General features: G+C 41.1%; 1 protein-coding gene across 1 annotated transcript in view; it reads left to right on the forward strand.

The window, feature by feature from the left end:
- Positions 1-24,615, forward strand: part of LOC124787768 (dynein beta chain, ciliary-like) — an 834,683-nt gene that overhangs the window by 484,921 nt on the left and 325,147 nt on the right. Inside the window, exon 43 of the mRNA XM_047254657.1 lies at positions 20,459-20,607. Coding sequence (XP_047110613.1) covers positions 20,459-20,607 — 149 coding nt within the window. The remainder of the gene's footprint in view (positions 1-20,458; positions 20,608-24,615) is intronic.

Here is a 24,615-nt window from a genome sequence, read left to right on the forward strand (position 1 = left end):
TTTAAGGGAGTTTGCCATAGCAGAGAAACTCATCAATCTGATGAAGATCTGTCTGAACGAAACACGTGCAAAGGTGAAGATGGGAAATCTCGCAACTGAGGAGTTTGAAATTGTGGCAGGACTCAGGCAAGGAGATGGCTTGTCCCCTATGCTGTTCAACTTTGCCCTCGAGAAGATCGTACGTGAGACCTTCCAAGAGAACGAAGGGATTGATATCGAAGGAAAGAGATTGACATACTTAGCCTGTGCAGACGACATCTGTTTATTCTCTAAGTTGGAAGAGGAATTGGAGCAAATGACCAAAGCACTAAAGGAGGCTGCCAGCAAATTTGGGCTAAACATAAATGAAGCCAAGACTGAATACCTCGTTATGACGCGTGGTCATTGTCAGACTGCTGATCATCTACAATCACTGCAGGTTGGGGACCATTCCTACAAGAGAGTGCAAGAATTCAAATACCTAGGGGCACTTTTCATTGAGAACTCGTCATGTGAAGCAGAGATCAGTGCCAGAATACAAGCAGGAAACTGATCTTACCACAGCCTAGCTGAACTGCTTCAGTCCAAATATCTCTCCAGACAGCTCAAGATTCGACTGTACAAAACCCTGATCCAGCCTGTTGTTCTATTTGGCTGTGAGACATGGAGTATCCGGAAACAGGACTTCCATAAGCTCTTTGTTTTTTAGAGAAAAGTGCTTCGGAAGATCTTCTGTCTGGTTCTGGATGCAGATACAGGGGAATGGATGATCAGATACAACCAAGAGCTTGAGGAACTATACCAGCAGCCCAACATAGCAGGAACTGTCAAAGCCAAACAAATGCAGTGGGCCGGCCATGTGGCCTGGATGGAGAATCACAGATGGCCTCGGAAGCTCCTGGATTTCACACCTACAGGAAAGAGACCGCCAGGGAGATCCAAGAAGCGTTGGAGGGATGGACTCCATGAAGATTTAATCCAAGTGTCAATAGATGTGAACGAATGGCAGATAGCAGCAATGGACAGAATACAGTGGAGGAGGAAATTAGTAGATGCGTGTGGTCCACTGGGCCTGATCACATAGCAGTAGTAGTAGTAGTAGTAGAAGTAGTTACTCTCATAGAACTTGGACTTGGTTTTTGGTGTAAATGGGCAATACTGTTTGCAAGTGTTGTCTATGGACTTTGAAATTCTTTCTGATACTCATAGTTCTCTATTCATAACGTCACACGTGAAGCTTATGACAGGTTTCATGAAAGAATAAGGAATGGCCATTGTGAAAAGCGGTATTTGAGTCCTCTATATGTGTCAGTAAATACTCTATACAACTGGGTTAATGGAGGGGGATCTGCTGTTTTCACTTTTAATGAAGTGATGTACTTGTTCTAATAGCAACAGAATACTCTTGTACAGACAAATACATGACATTATTTTATTCCCAGCGCAACATGTCAGAAAGTATAGCTCTGAAACGTTGTAGATACGAGGATCAGGCTTTGACTTTGGGCCATTATGTTTGTATGGCAGTAAAATAGAAGTCCATTGTACCACCAATTGTGTTACATAAATTTATCATATTTGATATATACATTACAAACCAATTGTGAAACAATGCGGACAGTGGTAATGTTGCATGAATTGTTAAATATCTCATTGCATTTGATATATATATATAATTCTCATTCTCATTTTTTTCATTTTTTCCTCATATATGCATCTATAAATGCTCTTGTAGTGTTTCATTTATGGCATAGCATTAGGCACATTTCATATTTTAAAAATAATGCACAAAATTTAGACCATGTAATCGAGTGAACATTCAAACTAAATTATAACAACTGTAAAAGTTTCAGGAAAATTGTCAAGATTAAAACAACATTCCTAAATTTCTGTTTAAAATGTGATGCATACTGCACCAGTTTGACAACAAAATTTCATCTTCTCTGTAAACAAAGTTTTTTTCGGCTTATGGCTTCAAAATCACTTCAAATGGCACACACATATAAACAAAATTAATGGAACACTAAATAAAATATGTTACAGTCTGCGTTTACACTCTGTCAAAGCAAATTATACCATTGTCCAAACTGCCTACTTTGCCCAATTCCACAGCATCCTACTGTACAGAATTATATTCTTGGAAAATACACCACCTAGTTCAGTCATATTCTGAACTCAAAAAAGAACTGTAAGAGCAATGCAACATGCTCGACAAACAGATTCTTGCAAACGCCTTTTTCAAAAGTCATCAATTGTCCCTCTTCCCTGTAGGTATATACTAGAAATCTGTAAATATATTAGAAAGAATTTAAAAGATGTAAATGAAAATTTTAATTTCCTTGAACATGATACAAGACAAAAGGAAAATTTTCATGTCCAGTCAATAAGGACACCAGCCTATAAAACCTCCACACTAAGCAGCAATATACAATTTTACAATAGACTTCCATACAAAGTAAAAGACAAGTTATCATACTTACTCTTTTGTAAAACCCTAAGGGCATTCTTACTGCAAGAACCTTTGTTGATATATATATTACTTGTTCTATATTAAATCACTCATGATTAAAACCCTAACAGATTACCTGAAATTCAGTTTTACCATCGAGAAATAATGACAAGATTTCATGGTCTCATGAAGTTTAGCTAATAATGTGACCATTCTTATTATTACATCATGCATGTTTCCCTATGTCAGATGAATTATGTGTGTGAAACTGCAGACAGCCATTTAAAAAAGCCATTAATGGTAGTGAACAACTATTTCTGAAGGCAGTTAATTTAACTTTTGTCTTAAACTAGCCATATGTTTTCTATCATACTAGAAAATCCCGAGTGAAATACAAATAATGAAAGAATTAAAGGTAACCATTCAATGTGCTTTTAAGGTTTTGAGATGCTAAAATGCACAGAAACAAGACGCAAATTGTTGCTGAGATTTCAACATTCTTTCTTAGAGCTGACTGACTAAGACACACACAAACATGGATACTTATAATTGCATGGCTGCATAAGTGAATGAGCTTTTGTTGGATGTTGTATGAAGACTAAAATATAAGGGACATTCAAAAAGAAATGAGCCGGAGGCATAATTACAGAAACCATTACTGTATGTTGGAAGTATTGACCGTGGCTTGTCCCACTGTGACACAAGGCGGTGAATGGCTGTCTCGTAAAATTCCCGGGCTGCGATGTTAACCAGTTCCGCATGTACAGCTGGACGTCATCGTCTGAAGTGAATCGTTATGCTGACATTCTTCTTTGTCCAAGACGGCCCCCTTCTGATTCACTTCATGCAGGATCGGACAACAGTGAATGCTCAGTGTTACTGACAAAACTTGACCAACCTTCGCCAAGTGATCAAATCAAAACAACCAGGCAATCTCACACATGGGGGCATTCTGCTCCATGACAGTGCAAACCCTTATACGACCAACACAGTCACGGCACTCCTGCAGAAATTCAAATGGGAGGTTGTTGGCCACCCTCCATACAGTCTGGACCTCTCTCCCTGTGATTACACCATTTTTGGTCCCTTTAAAAAGGCTCTGAGGGGCAAACGATTCACCTCGGACGACGACGTCCAGCTGTACGTGCGGAACTGCTTAACATTGCAGCCCCAGGAATTTTGTGAGACAGCCATTCGCTGCCTTGTTTCATAGTGGGACAAGTGTCTTAACAGCCAGGGTCAATACTTCTTACATACAGGTACTGGTTTCTGTAATTATGCCTCCAGGTTGTTTCTTTTTTAATGCCACTTATAATATCCACTGCATTAAGTGTAATTAATTTATGCATGAGCAACTGTGATTTCTTTACATTAAATAACATGAATCATGTTCCATAGATGCCACTAAGAGTAGTTTCTGATAGAGTATCTGAAATAAGTCAGATTTGGAAACATTATAAAATGATGGTTGTATGATGTTATGGTTTTAACGTCATTTAAAATATGACCTAGTTTTAAAAAACAACATAAATCTTTTTAATTCACTCTTAAACTTCAGTATATTTCCCAAAATACATACATCATTAATTGTTATGATATCTGACTGGTCAGCACACGTATTATTACTACATGGACATGCATATGCAATTTATCAGATGTATATATAGAAGTGTGTATAAAAGTTTCAGGCAATCTGCACTGAATGACAGAAAGTGAAGCACCCAGAAGACATGAATGGGTGTCAGTGTAACTTCATACACATACATACCATCAGCGGGTATGTAAATGATTAGAGTTTCAGTTCTCTGCAGTGGGTAGAACAGCCACCAGAGTGCATTAGTGTTCTTCATGTTTAATTTTCTTCTTACCAGGCCTATCAGGGTATACAAAGGACATGAGCAGCATCAGATGTTTAATGGTCACTGTGGAGGATACAGAGATGCTGCATACTCATGTAAGACAGCACCTGACAGAATTTGGAAGGGGCACCATTGTGAGATACCATTCGACAAGCTGGTTGAATAGTTTTGTGGAGTATTCAGATGTGACAGTGGACCAATGTTGGAATGAATGGGAATTTGAGGGCAGGCACACTTGACATCAAGGTTTCAGTTGGCCATGTCTGACCACCACAAGGGAGGATTGCCATATTGTGCATGAAGCACTTTTTAATTCCTTCACACCAGTATCTGCCATCCAAGAACAAGTAATGGACTCCTTGCAACTTTCTCTGTCTTACCCCATACCATGATCGGAGACTAGCAGCAGCAGGGCTATGGAATTACCATCCCATGCATAGGCTGTCATAAACACCACAGCACAAATGGATGTCTGTGGAGTGGTGCCATGACCAAGAAGCTAGGACTGCTGATATATGGTGCCACTTTGTGATCTGCAATGACTCGTGTTGTACGCTTCCCCAAATGTCCATCATCAGCAAGTATGACGATAGTCTGGGGAGAAGTTCCATTCATCCAATGTTTTGGAGAGGCGTACCAGAGTTAGTACTGGCTTCACAGTGTGGGGAGCCATCATGTATGACTTCAGGTTGTGGCGGGTAGTGTTTAGGGAAACGCTGACAGCACAGTGGTATGTCACAGGCATCCTGCGTCCTCACATGTTATCTCTTGAGACATAACTGTGGCACCACTTTTCAACAGAACAGTGCTTGTCCGCACATGGCATGTGTCTCTGTGAACTGTCTGTGTGATGTTGCGGTTCTTGTTGTTGTTGTTGTTGTTGTTGTTGTGGACTTCAGTCCTGAGACTGGTTTGATGCAGCTCTCCATGCTACTCTATCCTGTGCAAGCTTCTTCATCTCCCAGTACCTACTGCAACCTACATCCTTCTGAATCTGCTTAGTGTATTCATCTCTTGCTCTCCCTCTACTATTTTTACCCTCCACACTGCCTTCCAATACTAAATTGGTGATCCCTTGATGCCTCAGAACATGTCCTTCCAACTGATCCCTTCTTCTAGTCAAGTTGTGCCACAAATTCCTCTTCTGCCCAATTCTATTCAATACTTCCTCATTAGTAATGTGATCTACCCATATAATTTTCAGCATTCTTCTGTAGCACCACATTTCGAAAGCTTGTATTCTCTTCTTGTCTAAACTATTTATTGTCCATATTTCATTTCCATACATGGCTACACTCCATACAAATACTTTCAGAAATGACTTCCTGACACTTAAAGCTATACTCGATATTAACAAATTTCTCTTCTTCAGAAACGCTTTCCTTGCCATTGCCAGTCTACATTTTATTTCCTCTCGACTTCGACCATCATCAGTTATTTTGCTCCCCAAACAGCAAAACTCCTTTACCACTTTAAGTGTCTCATTTCCTAATCTAATTCCCTCAGCATCATCTGACTTAATTCGACTACATTCCATTATCCTAATTTTGCTTTTGTTGATGTTCATCTTGTATATCCTTTCAAGACAGTGTCGATTCCGTTCAACTGATCTTCCAAGTCCTTTGCTGTCTCTGACAGAATTACAATGTCACTGGTGAACCTCAAAGTTTGTATTTCTTCTCCATGGATTTTACTGAGCGAGGTGGCGCAGTGGTTAGCACACTGGACTCGCATTCGGGAGGACGACGGATCAATCCCGTCTCCAGCCATCCTGATTTAGGTTTTCCGTGAATTCCCTAAATCGTTTCAGGCAAATGCCGGGATGGTTCCTTTGAAAGGGCACGGTCGATTTCCTTCCCAATCCTTCGCTAACCCGAGCTTGCGCTCCGTCGCTAATGACCTCGTTGTCGACGGGACGTTAAAACTAACCACCACCACCACCTCCATGGATTTTAATACCTACTTTGAATTTTTCTTTTGTTTTCTTACTGCTTGCTCAATATACAAATTGAATAACATTGAGGAGAGGCTACAACCCTGTCTCACTCCCTTCCCAACCATTGCTTCCCTTTCATGTCCTTCGACTCTTATAACTGCCTTCTGGTTTCTGTACAAATTGTAAATAGCTTTCGCTCCCTGTATTTTATCCCTGCTACCTTCAGAATTTGAAAGAGAGTATTCCAGTCAACATTGTCAAAAGCTACATATGCTAGAAATGTAGGTTTGCCTTTCCTTAATCTAGCTTCCAAGATAAGTCGTAGGGTCAGTATTGCCTCACGTCTTCCACTGTTTCTATGGAATCCAAAGTGATCTCCCCTGAGGTCGGCTTCTACTAGTTTTCCATTTGTCTGTAAAGAATTCGCATTAGTATTTTGCATCCATGACTTGTTAAACTGATAGTTCGGTAATTTTTGCATCTGTCAACCTCTGTTTTCTTTGGGATTGGAATAATTATATTCTTCTTGAAGTCTGAGGGTATTTTGCCTGTGTCATACATCTTGCTCACCCGATGGTAGAGTTTTGTCAGGACTGGCTCTCCCAAGGCTGTCAGTAGTTCTACTGTAATGTTGTCTACTCCCGGGGCCTTCTTTCGACTCAGGTCTTTCAGTGCTCTGTCAAACTCTTCACGCAGTATCATATCTCTCATTTCATCTTCATCTACATACTCTTCCATTTCCATAATATTGTCCTCAAGTACATCACCCTTGTATAGACCCTCTATATACTCCTTCCACCTTTCTGCTTTCCATTCTTTGCTTAGAACTGGGTTGCCATCTGAGCTCTTGATATTCATACAAGTGGTTCTCTTTTCTCCAAAGGTCTCTTTAATTTTCCTGTAGGCAGTATCTATGTTAACTCTAGTGAGATAAGCCCCTACATCCTTACATTTGTCCTCTAGCCATCCTTGCTTAGCCATTTTCCACTTCCTGTCGAGCTCATTTTTGAAACGTTTGTATTCCTTTTTGCCTGCTTCATTTACTGCATTTTTATATTTTATTTTCTCCTTTCATCAATTAACTTCAGTATCTCTTCTGTTCCCAAGGATTTCTACTAGCCCTCATCTTTTTACCTACTTGATCCTCTGCTGCTTTCACTACTTCATCCCTCAAAGCTACCCATTCTTCTTCTACTGCATTTATTTCCCCCATTCCTGTCAATTGCTCCCTTATGCTCTCCCTGAAACTCTGTACAACCTCTGGTTTAGTCAGTTTATCCGGGTCCCATCTCCTTAAATTCCCACCTTTTTGCAGTTTCTTCAGTTTTAACCTACAGTTCATAACCAATAGATTGTGGTCAGAGTCCACATCTGCCCCTGGAAATGTCTTATAATTTAAAACCTGGTTCCTAAATCTCTGCCTTACCATTATATAATCTATCTGATAACTTCTAGTACCTCCAGGATTCTTCCATGTATACAACCTTGCCGGCCGAAGTGGCCGTGCGGTTAAAGGCGCTGCAGTCTGGAACCGCAAGACCGCTACGGTCGCAGGTTCGAATCCTGCCTCGGGCATGGATATTTGTGATGTCCTTAGGTTAGTTAGGTTTAACTAGTTCTAAGTTCTAGGGGACTAATGACCACAGCAGTTGAGTCCCATAGTGCTCAGAGCCATTTGAACCATTTTATACAACCTTCTTTCATGATTCTTGAACCAAGTGTTAGCTATGATTATGTTATGCTCTGTGCAAAATTCTGCCAGGCGGCTTCCTCTTTCATTTCTTGCCCCCAATCCATATTCACCTACTATGTTTCCTTCTCTCCCTTTTCCTCTTATCGAATTCCAGTCACCCATGAGTATTAAATTTTCATCTCCCCTCACTACCTGAATAATTTCTTTTATTTCATCATACATTTCATCAATTTCTTCATCATCTGCAGAGCTAGTTGTCATATAAACTTGTACTACTGTAGTAGGCGTGGGCTTCGTGTCTGTCTTGGCCACAATAATGCATTCACTATGCTGTTTGTAGTAGCTTACACCAACTCCTATTTTTTTTATTCATTTTTAAACCTACTCCGGCATTACCACTATTTGATTTTGTATTTATAACCCTGTATTCACCTGACCAAAAGTCTTGTTCCCCCTGCCACCAAACTTCACTAATTCCCACTATATCTAACTTTAACCTATCCATTTCCCTTTTTAAATTTTCTAACCTACCTGCTCGATTAAGGGATCTGACATTCCATGCTCCAATCCGATAACACCAGTTTTCTTTCTCCTGATAATGATGTCCTCTTGAGTAGTTCCCATCCGGAGATTGGAATGGGGGACTATTTTACCTCTGGAATATTTTACCCAAGAGGACGCCATCATCATTTAATCATACAGTAAATCTGCATGCCCTCGGGAAAAATTACACCTGTAGTTAATTCTTGCTTTCAGCTGTTCGCAGTACCAGCACAGCAAGGCCGTTTTGGTTAGTGTTACAAGGTCAGATCAGTCAATCATCCAGACTGTTGCCCATGAAACTATTGAAAAGGCTGCTGCCCTTCTTCAGGAAACACATGTTTGTCTGGCCTCTCAACAGATACCCCTCCATTGTGGTTGCACCCATGGTATGGCCATCTGTATTGCTGATGCACACAAGCCTTCCCACTAAGGCAAGGTCCCTGGTTCTTGGGAAGGGGGGGGGGGATGTTGTGGTACACGTGTGAAATTATTGTATGGCGCTGTTGGCTGGGATATCCCATTCTGGTTTGGCCCCCAAGTGCAAGTCTTATTTCAGTTGGCGCCACATTGGGCAACTTGTGGCTGATGATGAGGATGAAATGATGATGAGGACAACACAACACCCAGTCCCTGAGCAGAGAAAATATTCGACATGGCCAGGAATCGAACCCAGGGCCCAATGTGTCGCAGGCAAGCGCATTACCACCCAGCTAAGTTGGCAGACAGTTACACCTGTGCCAGTAAGATACTGAGAGCTTTCCCTAATAGAACATGTGTGGGACCAGTGTGGAAGTCGACTCTATCCTAGTGCCAGTTCCGCGATATCACGGACCATTTACAACAGTTGTGGGCCAGCTCACCTCAGCAGAGGATACAACAGCTCTAGGTACCCTTCCCTATTGAATCAGTATATCCATCTAAGCCACAAAGAGTGCAACATCATATTGATAAGTGGGCCCATACTGCCAAGTTCTTTCTAATTTTACTCAATTTTGTAATCACTGAAATAACATGACATGCTGCACCATTTCATTCTGTTTCTTCCTGCCCTTTTGAGCTCTGCTCTTTTTTCACCAGGCAGTGTTTTTCATTCCCTTTGTTTTAGTGAGATCCACTGATGAGAACATCAAAGGCTCCTGAGAAAGTCTTGTATGTCTTTAATGATTGCAGTATTATATCCTCAAAACCACAATTCTTCACATTGTGGTCCATGGATAAAACATTTTTTGGAGAAACAGCATCATTCAAATGTATTTTATGTTTTGATAACTGTTTTTCCCATCTGATTTTAAATTATTAAAATTTTTTTAAAATTCAGAAGTCTCTCTCTTTAGAAAGCCACCTGGCAATTAAACCCTGTACATGTGTGATTCTCATTATGGATCTCAGGCTGACTGTTTGGAACAGGCGTACTTCATTTAGAATGAGTATTGATTGCATATTAAAATTGTGTTCCTCTGACACCATAGTGGAACAAGATGTTTTTGTAATAGATTGCCCTGAACAACACAGTGACCAGAAGATTGCAAACGGCAGCAAACAGCTGCTTATAGAATATGATAGGCTTATTTACAGCATTAAACAACCTGCAACAGTTGTTTATGCAATCAGAAGATTATATATTGCTAAAAATGGCGGAAACATTTTTCAAAATTTTCCGTTTCCAAAAGAAATTCTCAAACTCTTGTGAAGCATCTTATAGTGACATATACATATACACCTTATAATGACATAAGTGCATATACAATTTTTTTTTATTGAGTTCAGGCTAGCAGCATTTTGAGTAGTGCCTGTTGCAGTTACTATGTCTATGAGTGCCTACCACTTGTGACCCATTATTGCTGTGTAATCTGTTTATGCCAACGATTTCTTTCTGACAAAATAGTTCACAGGTGAACAGCCAGACTTCAGTGTTCAGTGCACCCAGTATTTTGGTATCCAACCACATTGCTGTCGTCAGCTGTGCTAATGAAGTGATTGGCTAGGAGCAGGTGTATTGCCAAGGAGCAGTTGTAGGGCTTGTTTCCCCCGACCCTCTCCCCCCTCACTTTTCTTCCCTCTGACGTAACACTGTACATGGTCTGTGCCCAGACATCGTTGCATGTACAACATCTCTTCCATGCCCCCTCCCACTGACAACTCACTTCATATGAGATTCACACTCAGGGATGCACACAGGCAGCATCTCTGCTATTGCCATTGTTCCACTGGAGGCCAAATTCAGTTCATTGTGGGGTATTTCCTTCCTCTTCTTATCAAACTAGCAAAGGAACTTTTCCAAGTGTCAATAAACAGTCTTGATGGTACTCAACAGGTATGTAAAATGGGCAAAATAATGCAATACATTCACACATTAAAAAAAGTTTTGCATTGCCCCAGTTCCCAGAACTTGACTGTAGATATTGTATCACAGACACAGCCACTTTGACTGTTCAGAGTTGTCACTAAACCCACCCAAAGATGTAAACAACCATGAATGAGCAGCACCTATTAGTAGGAGGGGGTCAAACAGCCGATCAGTTCCATTCATTCCACAGGGAAGGAGGTACACGGCTCATGTTGACCATAGTTCAGCCATGCCTGTACTTCGATCACGTCCTCAATGTTACTTTGTGCCAGGAAGGGCTCTCAACAAGGAAAATGTCCAGACATTTCAGAGTCAACCAAAGCAATGTTGTTCGGACACGAAATATATACAGAGAGACAGGAACTGTTGATGACGTGCCTCGCTCAGGCTGCCCAAGGGCTACTACTGCAGTGGATGACCGCTACCTGTGGATTATGGCTCAGAGGAACCCTGACAGCAATGCCACTATGTTGAGTAATGCTTTTCGTGCAGCCACAGGACATCATGTTATGACTCAAACAGTACGCAATAGACTGCATAATCCGCAACCTCACTCCCAATGTCCGTGGTGAGGTCCATCTTTCATCTTTGCAACCACAACACCATGCAGCGCGCTACAGATGGGCTGAACAACATGCCAAATGGACCGCTCAGGATTGGCATCACGTTTTCTTCACTGATGAGTGTCGCATATGCCCCCAACCAGACAATCATCGACGTGTTTGGAGGCAACCCAGTCAGGTTGAATGCCTTAGACACACTGTCTAATGAGTGCAGCAAGGTGGGGGTTCCCTGCTGTTTTGGGATGGCATTATGTGGAGCAAATGTATGCCACTGGTGGCCAGGGAAGGCGCCGTAATGGCTGTACGATACGTGAATGCCATCCTCCAACTAATAGTGCAACCATATCAGCAGCATATTAGTGAGGCATTCGTCTTGATGGATGACAATTCACACCCCCATCATCCACAACTTGTAAATGACTTCCTTCAGGATAACATCATCGCTTGACTAGTGGCCAGCATGAAACTTCCTGGCAGATTAAAACTGTGTGCCGGACCGAGACTCGAGCTCGAGACCTTTGCCTTTTGTGGGCAAGTGCTCTACCAACTGAGCTACCCAAGCATGACTCACGCCCCATTCTCACAGCTTTACTTCTGCCAGTACCTCATCTCCTACCTTCCAAACTTTACAGAAGTTGCTAGAGCACTTGCCCGCAAAAGGCAAAGGTCCCGAGTTCGAGTCTCGGTCCGGCATGCAGTTTTAATCTGCCAGGAAGTTTCATATCAGTGCACACTTCGCTGCAGAGCGAAAATCTCATTATGGAAACATCCCCCAGGCTGTGGCTAAGCCATGTCTCCACAATATCCTTTCTTTCAGGAGTGCTAGTTGTGCAAGGTTTGCAGGAGAGCTTCTGTAAAGTTTGGAAGGTAGGAGACGAGGTACTGGCAGAAGTAAAGCTGTGGGGATGGGGTGTGAGTCGTGCTTGGGTAGCTCAGTTGGTAGAGCACTTACCCGCGAAAGGCAAAGGTCCCGAGTTCGAGTCTCGGTCCGGCGCACAGTTTTAATCTGCCAGGAAGTTTTATATCAGCACACACTCTGCTGCAGAGTGAAAATCTCATTAGTGGCCAGCATGTTCTCCAGACAGGAACCCTATCGGACATGCCTGGGATAGATTGAAAAGGGCTGTTTATGGACGACGTGACCTGCCAACCACTCTGAGGGATCTACACTGAATCACCATTGAGAAGTGGGGCAATCTGGATTAGAGGTACCGGTGTGTACAGCATTCTGGACCACCACCTCTTTAAGCCCCAATATGTCCTGGTGACAGCAAGGAAATCTGGTAAACAAACATCTGACCAGGTCAAAAGGTGTCTGAAAGAAGTTTTCTTTTCCACTGCTGGTGTAAAATCTGTATCATTATTAGATTCTTGGTCAGTGTGAAAGAAATATTCAGAGCATCATTCAGATTCTTGGGGTGGCTGATGTGAAAGGATCATTCAGAGCATTGCACCTGAGCACAAGGCGGGAGGACAAGGAATTTCTTCATCTGGTGATCCAAAGGGCTCAACAGCAGAGTTACAGCCACAGGATTTATACAGCTTTTGATGTCAGAATAAATTTGTGAGAAAAATTTCAGCTCTAATTCTGTTGAGTGATTATGATTTCAATCTCCACTTGTGAACCAATATAATCATCACTAGTACGTAATCAATTCTCTTCGCCAAAGCATACCATTGTACTGAAACAAATCAGCAACAACTTAAAATCCTGCTGAATTTTGTTTTATGTTCTGTTGTTTGTCATGTATATTATGTGAACAAATTTCATTCATTTTGTGTGCATGGTGTAAGAAAAATGTTATGTTTTAATCATTTCTTTACAGAGTATCATTATTGTTATGATTTTGTATCACACTAATGAGGTACTTATTATTTTCAATTAACGAAAGGCATGTATTAAACAATGGGAAATCCAGGATGGAATGTAACAATACCAGGGCAGGAAAGTTGCTACTCACCATACAGCGGAGATGCTGAGTTGCGATAGGCACAATAAAAGTTTCACACAATCATAGCTTTCGGCCATTAAGGCCTTTGTCAGCAGTAGACACACATACACACTGCACACACACACACACTCATGAAAACACAACTTGCACACATGTCTGCAGTCTCAGAGAGCTGAAACTACACTGCGAGCAGCAGCACCAGTGCATGATGGGAGTGGCGACTGGGTGGGGGTAAGGAGGAGGCTGGGGCAGGGAGGGGGAGGGATAGTATGGTGGGAGTGGCAAACAGTGAAGTTTTGCAGTTTAGACAGAGGGAATAATAAGGAAATAATAAGAAATTAAAAGACTGGGTGTGGCGGTGAAATGATGGCTGTGTAGTGCTGGAATTGGAACAGGGAGGGGGCTGGATGGGTGAGGACAGTGACTAACAAAGGTTGAGGACAGGAGGGTTATGGGAGTGTAGGATATATTGCAGGGAAAGTTCCCACCTGTGCAATTCAGAAAAGCTAGTGTTGATGGGAAGGATCCATGTGGCACAGACTGTGAAGCAGTCATTGAGATGAGGGGTTTCATGTTTGGCAGCATGTTCAGCAACAGGGTCTCCACTTGTTTTTTGGCCACAGTTTGTCGGTAGCCATTCTTGTGGACAGACAGCTTGTTGGTTGTCATGCCTACCACCAGCAATACCTCCACTTCAACAGCTGCCACCCATTCCATAGCAAGAAGTCCCTTCTGTACAGTCTAGCCACCCGTGGTCGTTGCATCTGCAGTGACGAGCAATCCCTCTCTAAATATACCGAGGGTCTCACTGAAGCCTTCACAGACCATAATTATCCTCCCATCCTTGCACAAAAACAAATCTCCCGTGCCCTATCTTTCCAGTCTCCCACTAGCTCAGTACCATCTGGGACTGGAGCAACTGAATTACATTCTCTGCCAGGGTTTCAATACCTCTCATTGTGCCCTAAAATGAGAAATGTCCTACCCACTATTGTTCATACCCCTCCTACCTTGCTATTCCACCATCCACCCAACCTACGCAATATACTTGTCCATCCTTGCACAACCCCTGCTCCCAATCCCTTACCTCTTGACTCATATTCCTGTAATAGACCTAGATGCAAGACCTGTCCCATACATCCTCCTACCACCACCTACTCCAGTCCGGTCGCTAACATCACCTATCCCATCAAAGTCAGGGCTACCTGTGAAACCAGTCATGTGATTTACAAGTTAAGGTGCAACCACTGTGCTGCATTCTATGTAGGCATGACAACCAACAAGCTGTCTGTCCACATGAACGTCTACCGACAAACTGTGGCCAAAAAATAAGAGGACCACCCTGTTGCTGAAAACACTGCCGAACATGATACCCTTCATCTCATTGACTGCTTCACAGCCTGTGCCATATGGATCCTTCCCACCAACACCAGCTTTTCTGAATTGTGCAGGTGGGAACTTTCCCTGCAATACAGTGTGTTAACTGTAAGACGGCAGAGTTGTGAGGGGAGTGCGGGGAGAGGAGGAAGCAAGCATTTGCTGGCGAGGGGAGGGGTGAGGAGTGGAGCCGTTGGGGGGTGGGGGGTGGGGGGCATGCCTACCAGTTGCAGTGCTGGAACTACAAATTGCACGTCATGCTTACACGAAAGCAGACGAAAGGCTTCAAAGTAAAACTCGCTTTAAATGTTGTTCGTAAACGAAACTGAAATCATCATGTACATTAAAATATATATATATATATATATATATATATATATATATAAAAAAACAAAGATGAGGTGACTTACCGAACAAAAGCGCTGGCAGGTCGATAGACACACAAACAAACACAAACATACACACAAAATTCAAGCTTTCGCAACAAACTGTTGCCTCATCAGGAAAGAGGGAAGGAGAGGGGAAGACGAAAGGAAGTGGGTTTTAAGGGAGAGGGGAAGGAGTCATTCCAATCCCGGGAGCGGAAAGACTTACCTTAGGGGGAAAAAAGGACAGGTAGACAGGTATACCTGTCCTTTTTTCCCCCTAAGGTAAGTCTTTCCGCTCCCGGGATTGGAATGACTCCTTACCCTCTCCCTTAAAACCCACTTCCTTTCGTCTTCCCCTCTCCTTCCCTCTTTCCTGATGAGGCAACAGTTTGTTGCGAAAGCTTGAATTTTGTGTGTATGTTTGTGTTTGTTTGTGTGTCTATCGACCTGCCAGCGCTTTTGTTCGGTAAGTCACCTCATCTTTGTTTTTATATATAATTTTTCCCACGTGGAATGTTTCCTTCCATTATATATATATATATATATATATATATATATATATATATATATATATATATATATATATATATATATATGAATGTATATAATAGAGGGAAACATTCCACGTGGGGAAAATGTATCTAAAAACACAGATGATGTGACTTACCGAACGAACGTCCTGGCAGGTCGATAGACACACAAACAAACAAACACAAACATACACATGAAATTCAAGCTTTCGCAACAAACTGTTGCCTCATCATGAAAGAGGGAAGGAGAGGGAAAGACGAAAGGATGTGGGTTTTAAGGGGGAGGGTAAGGAGTCATTCCAATCCCGGGAGTGGAAAGACTTACCTTAGGGGGAAAAAAAGGACAGGTATACACTCGCACACACACACATATCCATCCACACATATACAGACACAAGCAGACATATTTAAAGACAAAGAGTATTGATGAAAAACTAAAAAAGAACATGGAAAGAAAGCATTTTTGATAGTACATTCAAATATTAATGTATTACAGTAAACAGATCTAAACTATCAGTGACAGTGCTTTTCTCCAATGAGCTCAATTCATGGATGACTTGCTTTAATATGAGAATTTATTTGAGAGCTATCACCAGCATACTTCTCAAGCATGAAAGTCTATTTTAGGCATCTGGAATACACCAAGCAGATTCAGAAGGATGTAGGCTGCAGTAGGTACTGGGAGATGAAGTAGCTTGCACAGAATAGAGTAGCATGGAGAGCTGCATCAAACCAGTCTCAGGACTGAAGACCACAACGACAACAACACCGGTAGGGGTTGTTGGTGACTCCCGATATGGGCCAGCAACTGCCTCTTCACTCATTTTGATAATGTTTAGCACAACTGCACAATAAAAACATGCAGAACAGTACAGCGTAAAACAATAACGAAGCAGACGACAATGACTACCTTGTACAGCACAGTCAGCTACGTAATGTTGGCAGCAGTTGAAACTGCGTGCCTCAGGAAGCCTCCCGACTTCTACCGATTCAGGACTAGGGAGAGGTCCGCCATCTAAAAGTTTACACATTGTACATCCTACATTTCCGTAAATCCTCCTGGCCTCAACCTTCGTTACTCACTGTTCTCACCCATCCAGCCCCCTCCCTGTTCCCATTCCAGCACTACACAGCCGTCATTTCACCGCCACACCCAGTCTTTTAATTTCTTTTAATTTTTATTTTTATTGTTATTTTTATTTCTCTCCTTTTCATCACTTACCCCTTCCCCCCTCTGCACCTTCTGTCCTGCCCTCTGTCTAAACTACAACACTTCACTGTCCGCCTCTCCCACCATACTATCTCTCTCCCTCCCCGCCACAGCTACCTCCTTACCCCCACCCAGTCACCACTCCCAAAATCTATGTATGTACACACGCACAAATTGAATGTAAAATTTAAAATAACAATTTAAAACATAGAGCAAAAATAAGTAAAGCAAATAATTAGACTAATAATATACATCTAAATATTATAATAAGTTATGGTGAAAATACTCCAACAGCACACTGCAGCTTATTTTCCCAAAGTGGTGTTTCAGAAACAAGTTTTATTACAGATGCATATATGTTGCTTGAAAGCTTCTTGATTTTATGTTGTAACAAAAGTGTTCATTTTTCAAAATTAATTAATAGTGGTAGTGTACATTGCAAAATTTCAAATTATTACAAAAATTGATAATACAGTTTTCAGGAAGTTGATTACTTATCAAATTTATATGAAAATTTATATGAAAAAATATTTTATGTATCATAATTTCTACGATATTCCCTCTACACCTAATGTGCCTCATTGCCTTTCAGAGCTTGGTTTGCCTCTTAACCCTGTAACTGCTCTGGACGTGTTAAACACGCGCAACTTTGTGCCTGTCCCTGTGTGCTCTGAACGTGTTTACGCGCGCCACCAGTCCTTCTACCTGGTACTCTGAACATGTCTACACATAGACACGTTCAGAGTACCAGGTAGAAGGATTGGTGGTGTGTGTAAACACGTTCAGAGCACACTGGGACCCCATAGACACATTCAGAGTACCAGGTAGAAGGACTGGTGGCATGCATAAACACGTTCAGAGCACACAGTGACAGTCACAAAGGCGCGCATGTTAACATGTCCAGAGCAGTTAAAGGGTTAAAAGTGAAATTGGGCACAAACAAAAAAACATGTATTGCATTATGCTGCCCCCTCTACACAACCCCCAAGTTTCATCAGCATCGTTTATTGATACTTTAAGAATGTTCCCTTGTAAGTACAGTTTCCCAGGGTTTATTAAAAACGTAGTCACTTTCAGAATGACTCAGCAGTTCCTTTACTTGGATCTTGATAGATGCTTTAACGACAAAGTCTCAGAAGTTAGATGTCTGTGTCAGAACCTCAGTTTGGTCATAATCCACCCCTTCTAATTATGATAGCAGTGTTCTATGACCACTGACTTGCTAGATTGCTGCAGTTTGGTGTTCTTGGCAACAATTTTCAACTGTATGCACTCCCTGATTTGTGCCATGCCATATTAGCATCTGATAGAACCCCCCCACCCAACTTCCATAGTCAAAGTTTGTCCTTGACATTACCAAGCAATGTCCATGTTTTATCTGGTGAGTTGAAGACACTCTTCATTTAGTGTTTTTCTCTGTTACCGTTGGTTGTACAGTCAGTGTAGGATGTAGGGCTCTTGGAATGTTCCATCTGTGTAGCCATTCTTTTGTTACACTGTCAGATGTTCAAGTTCTTGGTTGAGACTTCCATTTTGAGAGAGGGTGCGTGTCTATGTACCAATATCCTGAGCACCCTGTTCCTCTGCACTTGGTGGTGGCAAGCTGTCAGCACGTTAAATACAGGTTGCCATGTGATCTCAAGGTGCACACTGTGATCCAGTGTACTGTCTTTTAACAAGGCCTTAGAGAAAGGTGAGCACTCTGTCCACTCTGACTTCCATGATATAATTGGAGGTCTGGTATATGTGATTGAAATATATGAGTAAATTGTTCAGCTTGCTTCTCACCATATGATAAAAGCATTGTCACATACCAGGAAAAATATTCCATATACATGTTAGAAAAATCTGGTGAAAGTGAACCACCAAGGCTATTTCTTCCATCTGCTCATAGTAACTGCTGTTGAAGAAAAACTATGTAATCACTAAGACATGCCTAAAATGGTTGGTCACCTCTGTGTCAAATTTCTAACCAGTTAAGTTCTAAGGGTTCTTGTAAAGACACTATGTGAAAAGAATGTCAAAGCTCATAGGGGTGTCAGAAACCTCAAGCTTAAAGTTATTAAGATGCCCAACAAAATCAACATACTTGAGAGTATGATGTGGACATTTTCCGACACAAGGACAAAGCATATCCTATAGGTATTTATTGAGAGAGTGTGACGGTCACCAGTGGTTCTAACAATGGGGTGTAAAGGCACCCTGTAAAATTTCAGTGGATCCTGCTCTCTGTTGTAACTTCTTAATAACTTCGTCTGGCGAGCCAGATTCATTGAGAAGTGACATGGTCTTCCTCTCTCCTCTATTATTAGGTTCAGTGCTGATCTTCCAATGTGCAATGTCTTCTAACAGGCCTCACATCTTCTCAATGTAATTCTAGTTAGATAGGACCATAGTTGTGTTGCCTTTGTTTGCTGATAGGACTACCATGTCTAGATCATTTCTTAGTTCCCGTATGGCACACTCTCCCTGCTAGACATGTTTGGTTTCGTAGGTTTTGTTCAGCAAGAACACTACAGGTTTCATCGTGACATAATTCTTCATCAGCTACAGTTGTAAGTCACACAGCTACCTCAGTAGGTCCTTTCTTAAGAGCTGAAACTGCATCCTCATCCAGTTGCTTGGCTATGTGGTTGATGATGTTTCGCAAGGATTATCGATGTCAAGAACAAACTCAGACTATGGAAATCCAGGGTCTGTCAGATTCCCTGCCAATGTGGCATGTTGTACGTAGGTCAGACAGTGCATTCTGTTGAAGGCCATTGCCAAGAACACCAACAGCACACCGAACTGGAGTAGACAAACAAGTTGAGAGTTGCAGAATTGTTGCCTATCAGAATTACACAAAATGGGTTATGACCATACAAAGTTTCTGATATGGACGTATAGCTTCTGGATCTGTTCATTAAAGAATATATGGAGATTGAGTAAGGGAGTGGCTGATCAATTGCGATTGTGGCCACATTCTTAATATGGCCTGGAAACCTGTACTTTACCTGATTAATAAGAGGAAGGAAATATCCCACATCGAACTAACTTTAGGGAGCAGGTGGAGCAACAGCAGTAACGGAAACTCTTGCAGCATGCATCCCTAGGTGTGACCTTCGGACAGAGCTTGTGTCAGTGGCAGGAGGAGGATGGGGATGTAGATGCTGTATGCACCCCCGAGCCTGTACGTGGACTGTGTACAGGACACCAGGTTGGAGGGTGCACTAGGAGGATGTGGGTAGGAGATATAAGCTTCAAATCAAATCCTAGGTAACCTGTTGATCAATGCACCTGATGATGGTAACATGTTGCTTCATGAAATATTGTAACCGTTGGACACTGACATTCAGCTGTTCACTTGTGAACTATTTTGTAGAAGTTGAAGAATCACAGTTCCGTTCTGGCATTAATTTGTATTGATTTTTCTCATATCTGACAATATCATATAAATTTAGCTTTCATATGCATTCACAGTAAATTCCTTTCCTATCCGTTGAATATCTATTGAAGTTATTACAAATAAAAGTCATTTTCATTGCAAGATGCATGTTTTTTATATAAGTGGTCTAGCAGAGGGAGTGAAACTATATTGCTTACTGCAGTATATTTTGAAGGCTGAGAGCAGTAATCTTGCTTTATTATTGAATCTGTATGTTTGTTGCAGATTTTGACACTGGCAAGTAATGAAAGAATAGCACTGAACCCATCAATGCGTTTATTGTTTGAAATATCTAATCTGCGCACTGCTACACCAGCAACAGTATCACGTGCTGGAATTCTTTATATTAACCCTCAAGATCTTGGATGGAATCCGTTTGTATCTAACATTTTAGTATTAATGCATGAAAATTATAAATGTTTCTTACTTGCACCCCTTCTATTCCATACAAGCGTTTTTATTTAAATATGTATAGCACCTCCCTTATAAAATGAAGCATACAAGCGTTTTTATTTAAATATGTGTAGCACCTCCCTTATAAAATGAAGCATTATTGCTGCTACATAAATTCATCTGTAAATGGACAATATGTAGTCATATTTAACTACAAGTTAATTTAATAGCCTGTGAGTAAACTCATTTCATTTCTAATATTTGGTAACTGAATTTTTTTTCAAATCGCAGGATTTAACATGACACTCATAGCTTTGTAGCAATCTGATTAGTGTTGTTCACAATTTCTTACAAATATTGTATGTTATTACTTTTAACTTAAATTATACGTAAAAATATTTCTGGTGATAAATGTACTGAAAAACTAGATGCATAGCGATGAAGCTAGTGTAGGATCCTGCATTTACCTCCATATTTTGGAAACAACTGTGAAGTGCATGGCAATGGCTATTTCTCATCATACTGACTTCGTATTAGGATTTCTTTCTGGTCCATTTGTGTATGCAGTACGGGAAGAATAACTGCTTCTCTGTTATTTCAATCTGGTATAGTGCACAGAAAGAACAAACATTTATATCTTTCTATGTTGTTGTTGTTGTTGTTGTTGTTGTGCTCTTCAGTCCTCGGACTGGTTTGATGCAGCTTTCCATGCTACTCTATCCTGTGCAAGCTTCTTAATCTCCCAGTACCTACTGCAACCTTCATCCCTCTGAATCTGCTTAGTGTATTCATCTCTTGGTCTCCCTCTAAGATTTTTACCCTCCAAGCTGCCCTCCAGTACTAAATTGGTGATCCCTTGATGCCTCAGAACAAGTCCTACCAACCGATCCCTTCTTCTTGTCAAGTTGTGCCACAAACTCCTCTTCTCCCCAATTCTATTCAATACCTCCTTATTAGTTATGTGATCTACCCATCTGATCTTCAGCATTCTTCTGTAGCACCACATTTCGAAAGCTTGTATTCTCTTCTTGTCTAAACTATTTATCGTCCATGTTTCACTTCCATACGCGGCTACACTCCATACAAATACTTTCAGAAACGACTTCCTGACACTTAAATCTATACTCGATGGTAACAAATTTTTCTTCTTCAGAAACGCTTTCCTTGCCATTGCCAGTCTACATTTTATATCCTCTCTACTTCGACCATCATCAGTTATTTTGCTCCCCAAATAGCAAAACTCCTTTACTACTTTAAGTGTCTCATTTCCCAATCTAATTCCTGCAGCATCACTCGACTTAAATCGACTAAATTCCATTATCCTCGTTTTGCTTTTGTTGATGTTCATCTTATCTCCTCCTTTCAAGACACTATCCATTCCGTTCAGCTGCTCTTCCAAGTCCTTTGCTGTCTCTGATAGAATTACGGTGTCATCGGCGAACCTGAAAGTTTTTATTTCTTCTCCATGAATTTTAATACCTTCTCTGAATGTTTTTTGTTTCCTTCACTGCTTGCTCAATATACAGATTGCATAACATCGGGGAGAGACTACAACCCTGTCTCACTCCCTTCCCAACCACTGCTTCCCTTTCATGTCCCTCGACTCTTATAACTGCCATCTGGTTTCTGTACAAATTGTAAATAGCCTTTCTCTCCCTGTATTTTACCCCTGCCACCTTCAGAATTTGAAAGAGATTATTCCAGTCAACATTGTCAAAAGCTTTCTCTAAGTCTACAAATGCTAGAAATGTAGGTTTGCCCTTCCTTAATCTAGCTTCTAAGATAAGTCGTAGGGTCAATATTGCCTCACGTCTTCCAACTTTTCTATGGAATCCAAACTGATCTTCCACAAGGTCGGCTTCTACTAGTTTTTCCATTTGTCTGTAAAGAATTCGCGTTAGTATTTTGCAGCTGTGACTTATTAAACTCATAGTTCGGTAATTTTCACGTCTGTCAACACCTGCTTTCTTTGGGATTGGAATTATTATATTCTTCTTGAAGTCTGAGGGTATTTCACCTGTTTCATACATCTTGCTCACCAGATGGTAGAGTTTGGTCAGGACTGGCTCTCCCAAGGCCGTCAGTAGTTCCAATGGAATGTTGTCTACTCCGGGGGACTTCTTTTGACTCTGGTCTTTCACTGCTCTGTCAAACTCTTCACACAGTTTCATATCTCCCATTTCATCTTCATCTACATCCTCTTCCATTTCCATTGTATGGTCCTCAAGTACATCGCCCTTGTATAGACCCTCTGTATACTCCTTCCACCTTTCTGCTTTCCCTTCTTTGCTTAGAACTGAGTTTCCATCTGAGCTCTTGATGTTCATACAAGTGGTTCTCTTATCTCCAAAGGTCTCTTTAATTTTCCTGTAGGCAGTATCTATCTTACCTCTAGTGAGATAAGCCCCTACATCCTTACATTTGTCCTCTAGCCATCCCTGCTTAGCCATTTTGCACTTCCTGTCGATCTCATTTTTGAGACGTTTGTATTCCTTTTTGCCTGCTTCATTTACTGCATTTTTACATTTTATTTTCTCCTTTCATCAATTAAATTCAATATTTCTTCTGTTACCCAAGGATTTCTATTAGCCCTCGTCTTTTTACCTACTTGATCCTCTGCTGCCTTCACTACTTCATCCCTCAAAACTACCCATTCTTCTTCTACTGTATTTCTTTCTCCCGTTCCTGTCAATTGTTCCCTTATGCACTCTCTGAAACTCTGTACAACCTCTGGTTCTTTCAGTTTATCCAGGTCCCATCTCCTTAAATTCCCACCTTTTTGCAGTTTCTTCAGTTTTAATCTATCACCAATAGATTGTGGTCAGAGTCCACATCTGCCCCTGGAAATGTCTTACAATATAAAACCTGGTTCCTAAATCTCTGTCTTACCATTATACAATCTATCTGAAACCTGTCAGTATCTCTAGGCTTCTTCCATGTATATAGCCTTCTTTTATGATTCTTGAACCAAGTGTTAGCTATGATTAAGTTATGCTCTGTGCAAAATTCTACCAGGCGGCTTCCTCCTTCATTTCTTAGCCCCAATCCATATTCACCTACTACGTTTCCTTCTCTCCCTTTTCCTACTACCGAATTCCAGTCACCCACGACTATTAAATTTTTGTCACCCTTCACTATCTGAATAATTTCTTTTATTTCATCATACATTTCATAAATTTCTTTGCCATATGCAGAGCTAGTTGTCATATAAACTTGTACTACTGTAGTAGGTGTGGGCTTCTTATCTATCTTGGCCACAATGATGCGTTCACTATGCTGTAGTAGCTTACCCGCATTCCTATTTTCCTATTCATTATTAAACCTACTCCTGCATTACCCCTATTTGATTTTGCGTTTATAACCCTGTAGTCACCTGACCAGAAGTCTTGTTCCTGCTATTTATTTATTTTTTTATTTATTTATTTTTTAATTTATTTATTTATTGTTCCGTGGGACCAAATTAAGGAGAAGTCTCCATGGTCATGGAACGAGTCAATACATGAAATTATGACACGATATTAGAAACAGATAAAATGAAATATAAAAAAAACATATTCAGGTGACAAGTCGTAATTTTAAATGAAGAAAATCAACTATGTAACACTGGAATTTGCTTAATTTTTTAGCTCTTCCAGGAGCTCCTCGACAGAATAGAAGGAGTGAGCCATGAGGAAACTCTTCAGTTTAGACTTAAAAGAGTTTGGGCTACTGCTAAGATTTTTGAGTTCTTGTGGTAGCTTATTGAAAATGGATGCAGCAGAATACTGCACTCCTTTCTGCACAAGAGTCAAGGAAGTGCATTCTACATGCAGATTTGATTTCTGCCTAGTATTAGCTGAGTGAAAGCTGCTAACTCTTGGGAATAGGCTAATATTGCTAACAACAAACGACATTAAAGAAAATATATACTGTGAGGGCAATGTCAGAATTCCCAGATTTTTGAATAGGGGTTGACAAGAGGTTCTCGAACTTACACCAGCTATAGCTCG

The sequence above is a fragment of the Schistocerca piceifrons genome, chromosome 3 (genome assembly GCF_021461385.2).
Source record: "Schistocerca piceifrons isolate TAMUIC-IGC-003096 chromosome 3, iqSchPice1.1, whole genome shotgun sequence".
In the NCBI taxonomy this organism is placed as follows: domain Eukaryota; kingdom Metazoa; phylum Arthropoda; class Insecta; order Orthoptera; family Acrididae; genus Schistocerca; species Schistocerca piceifrons.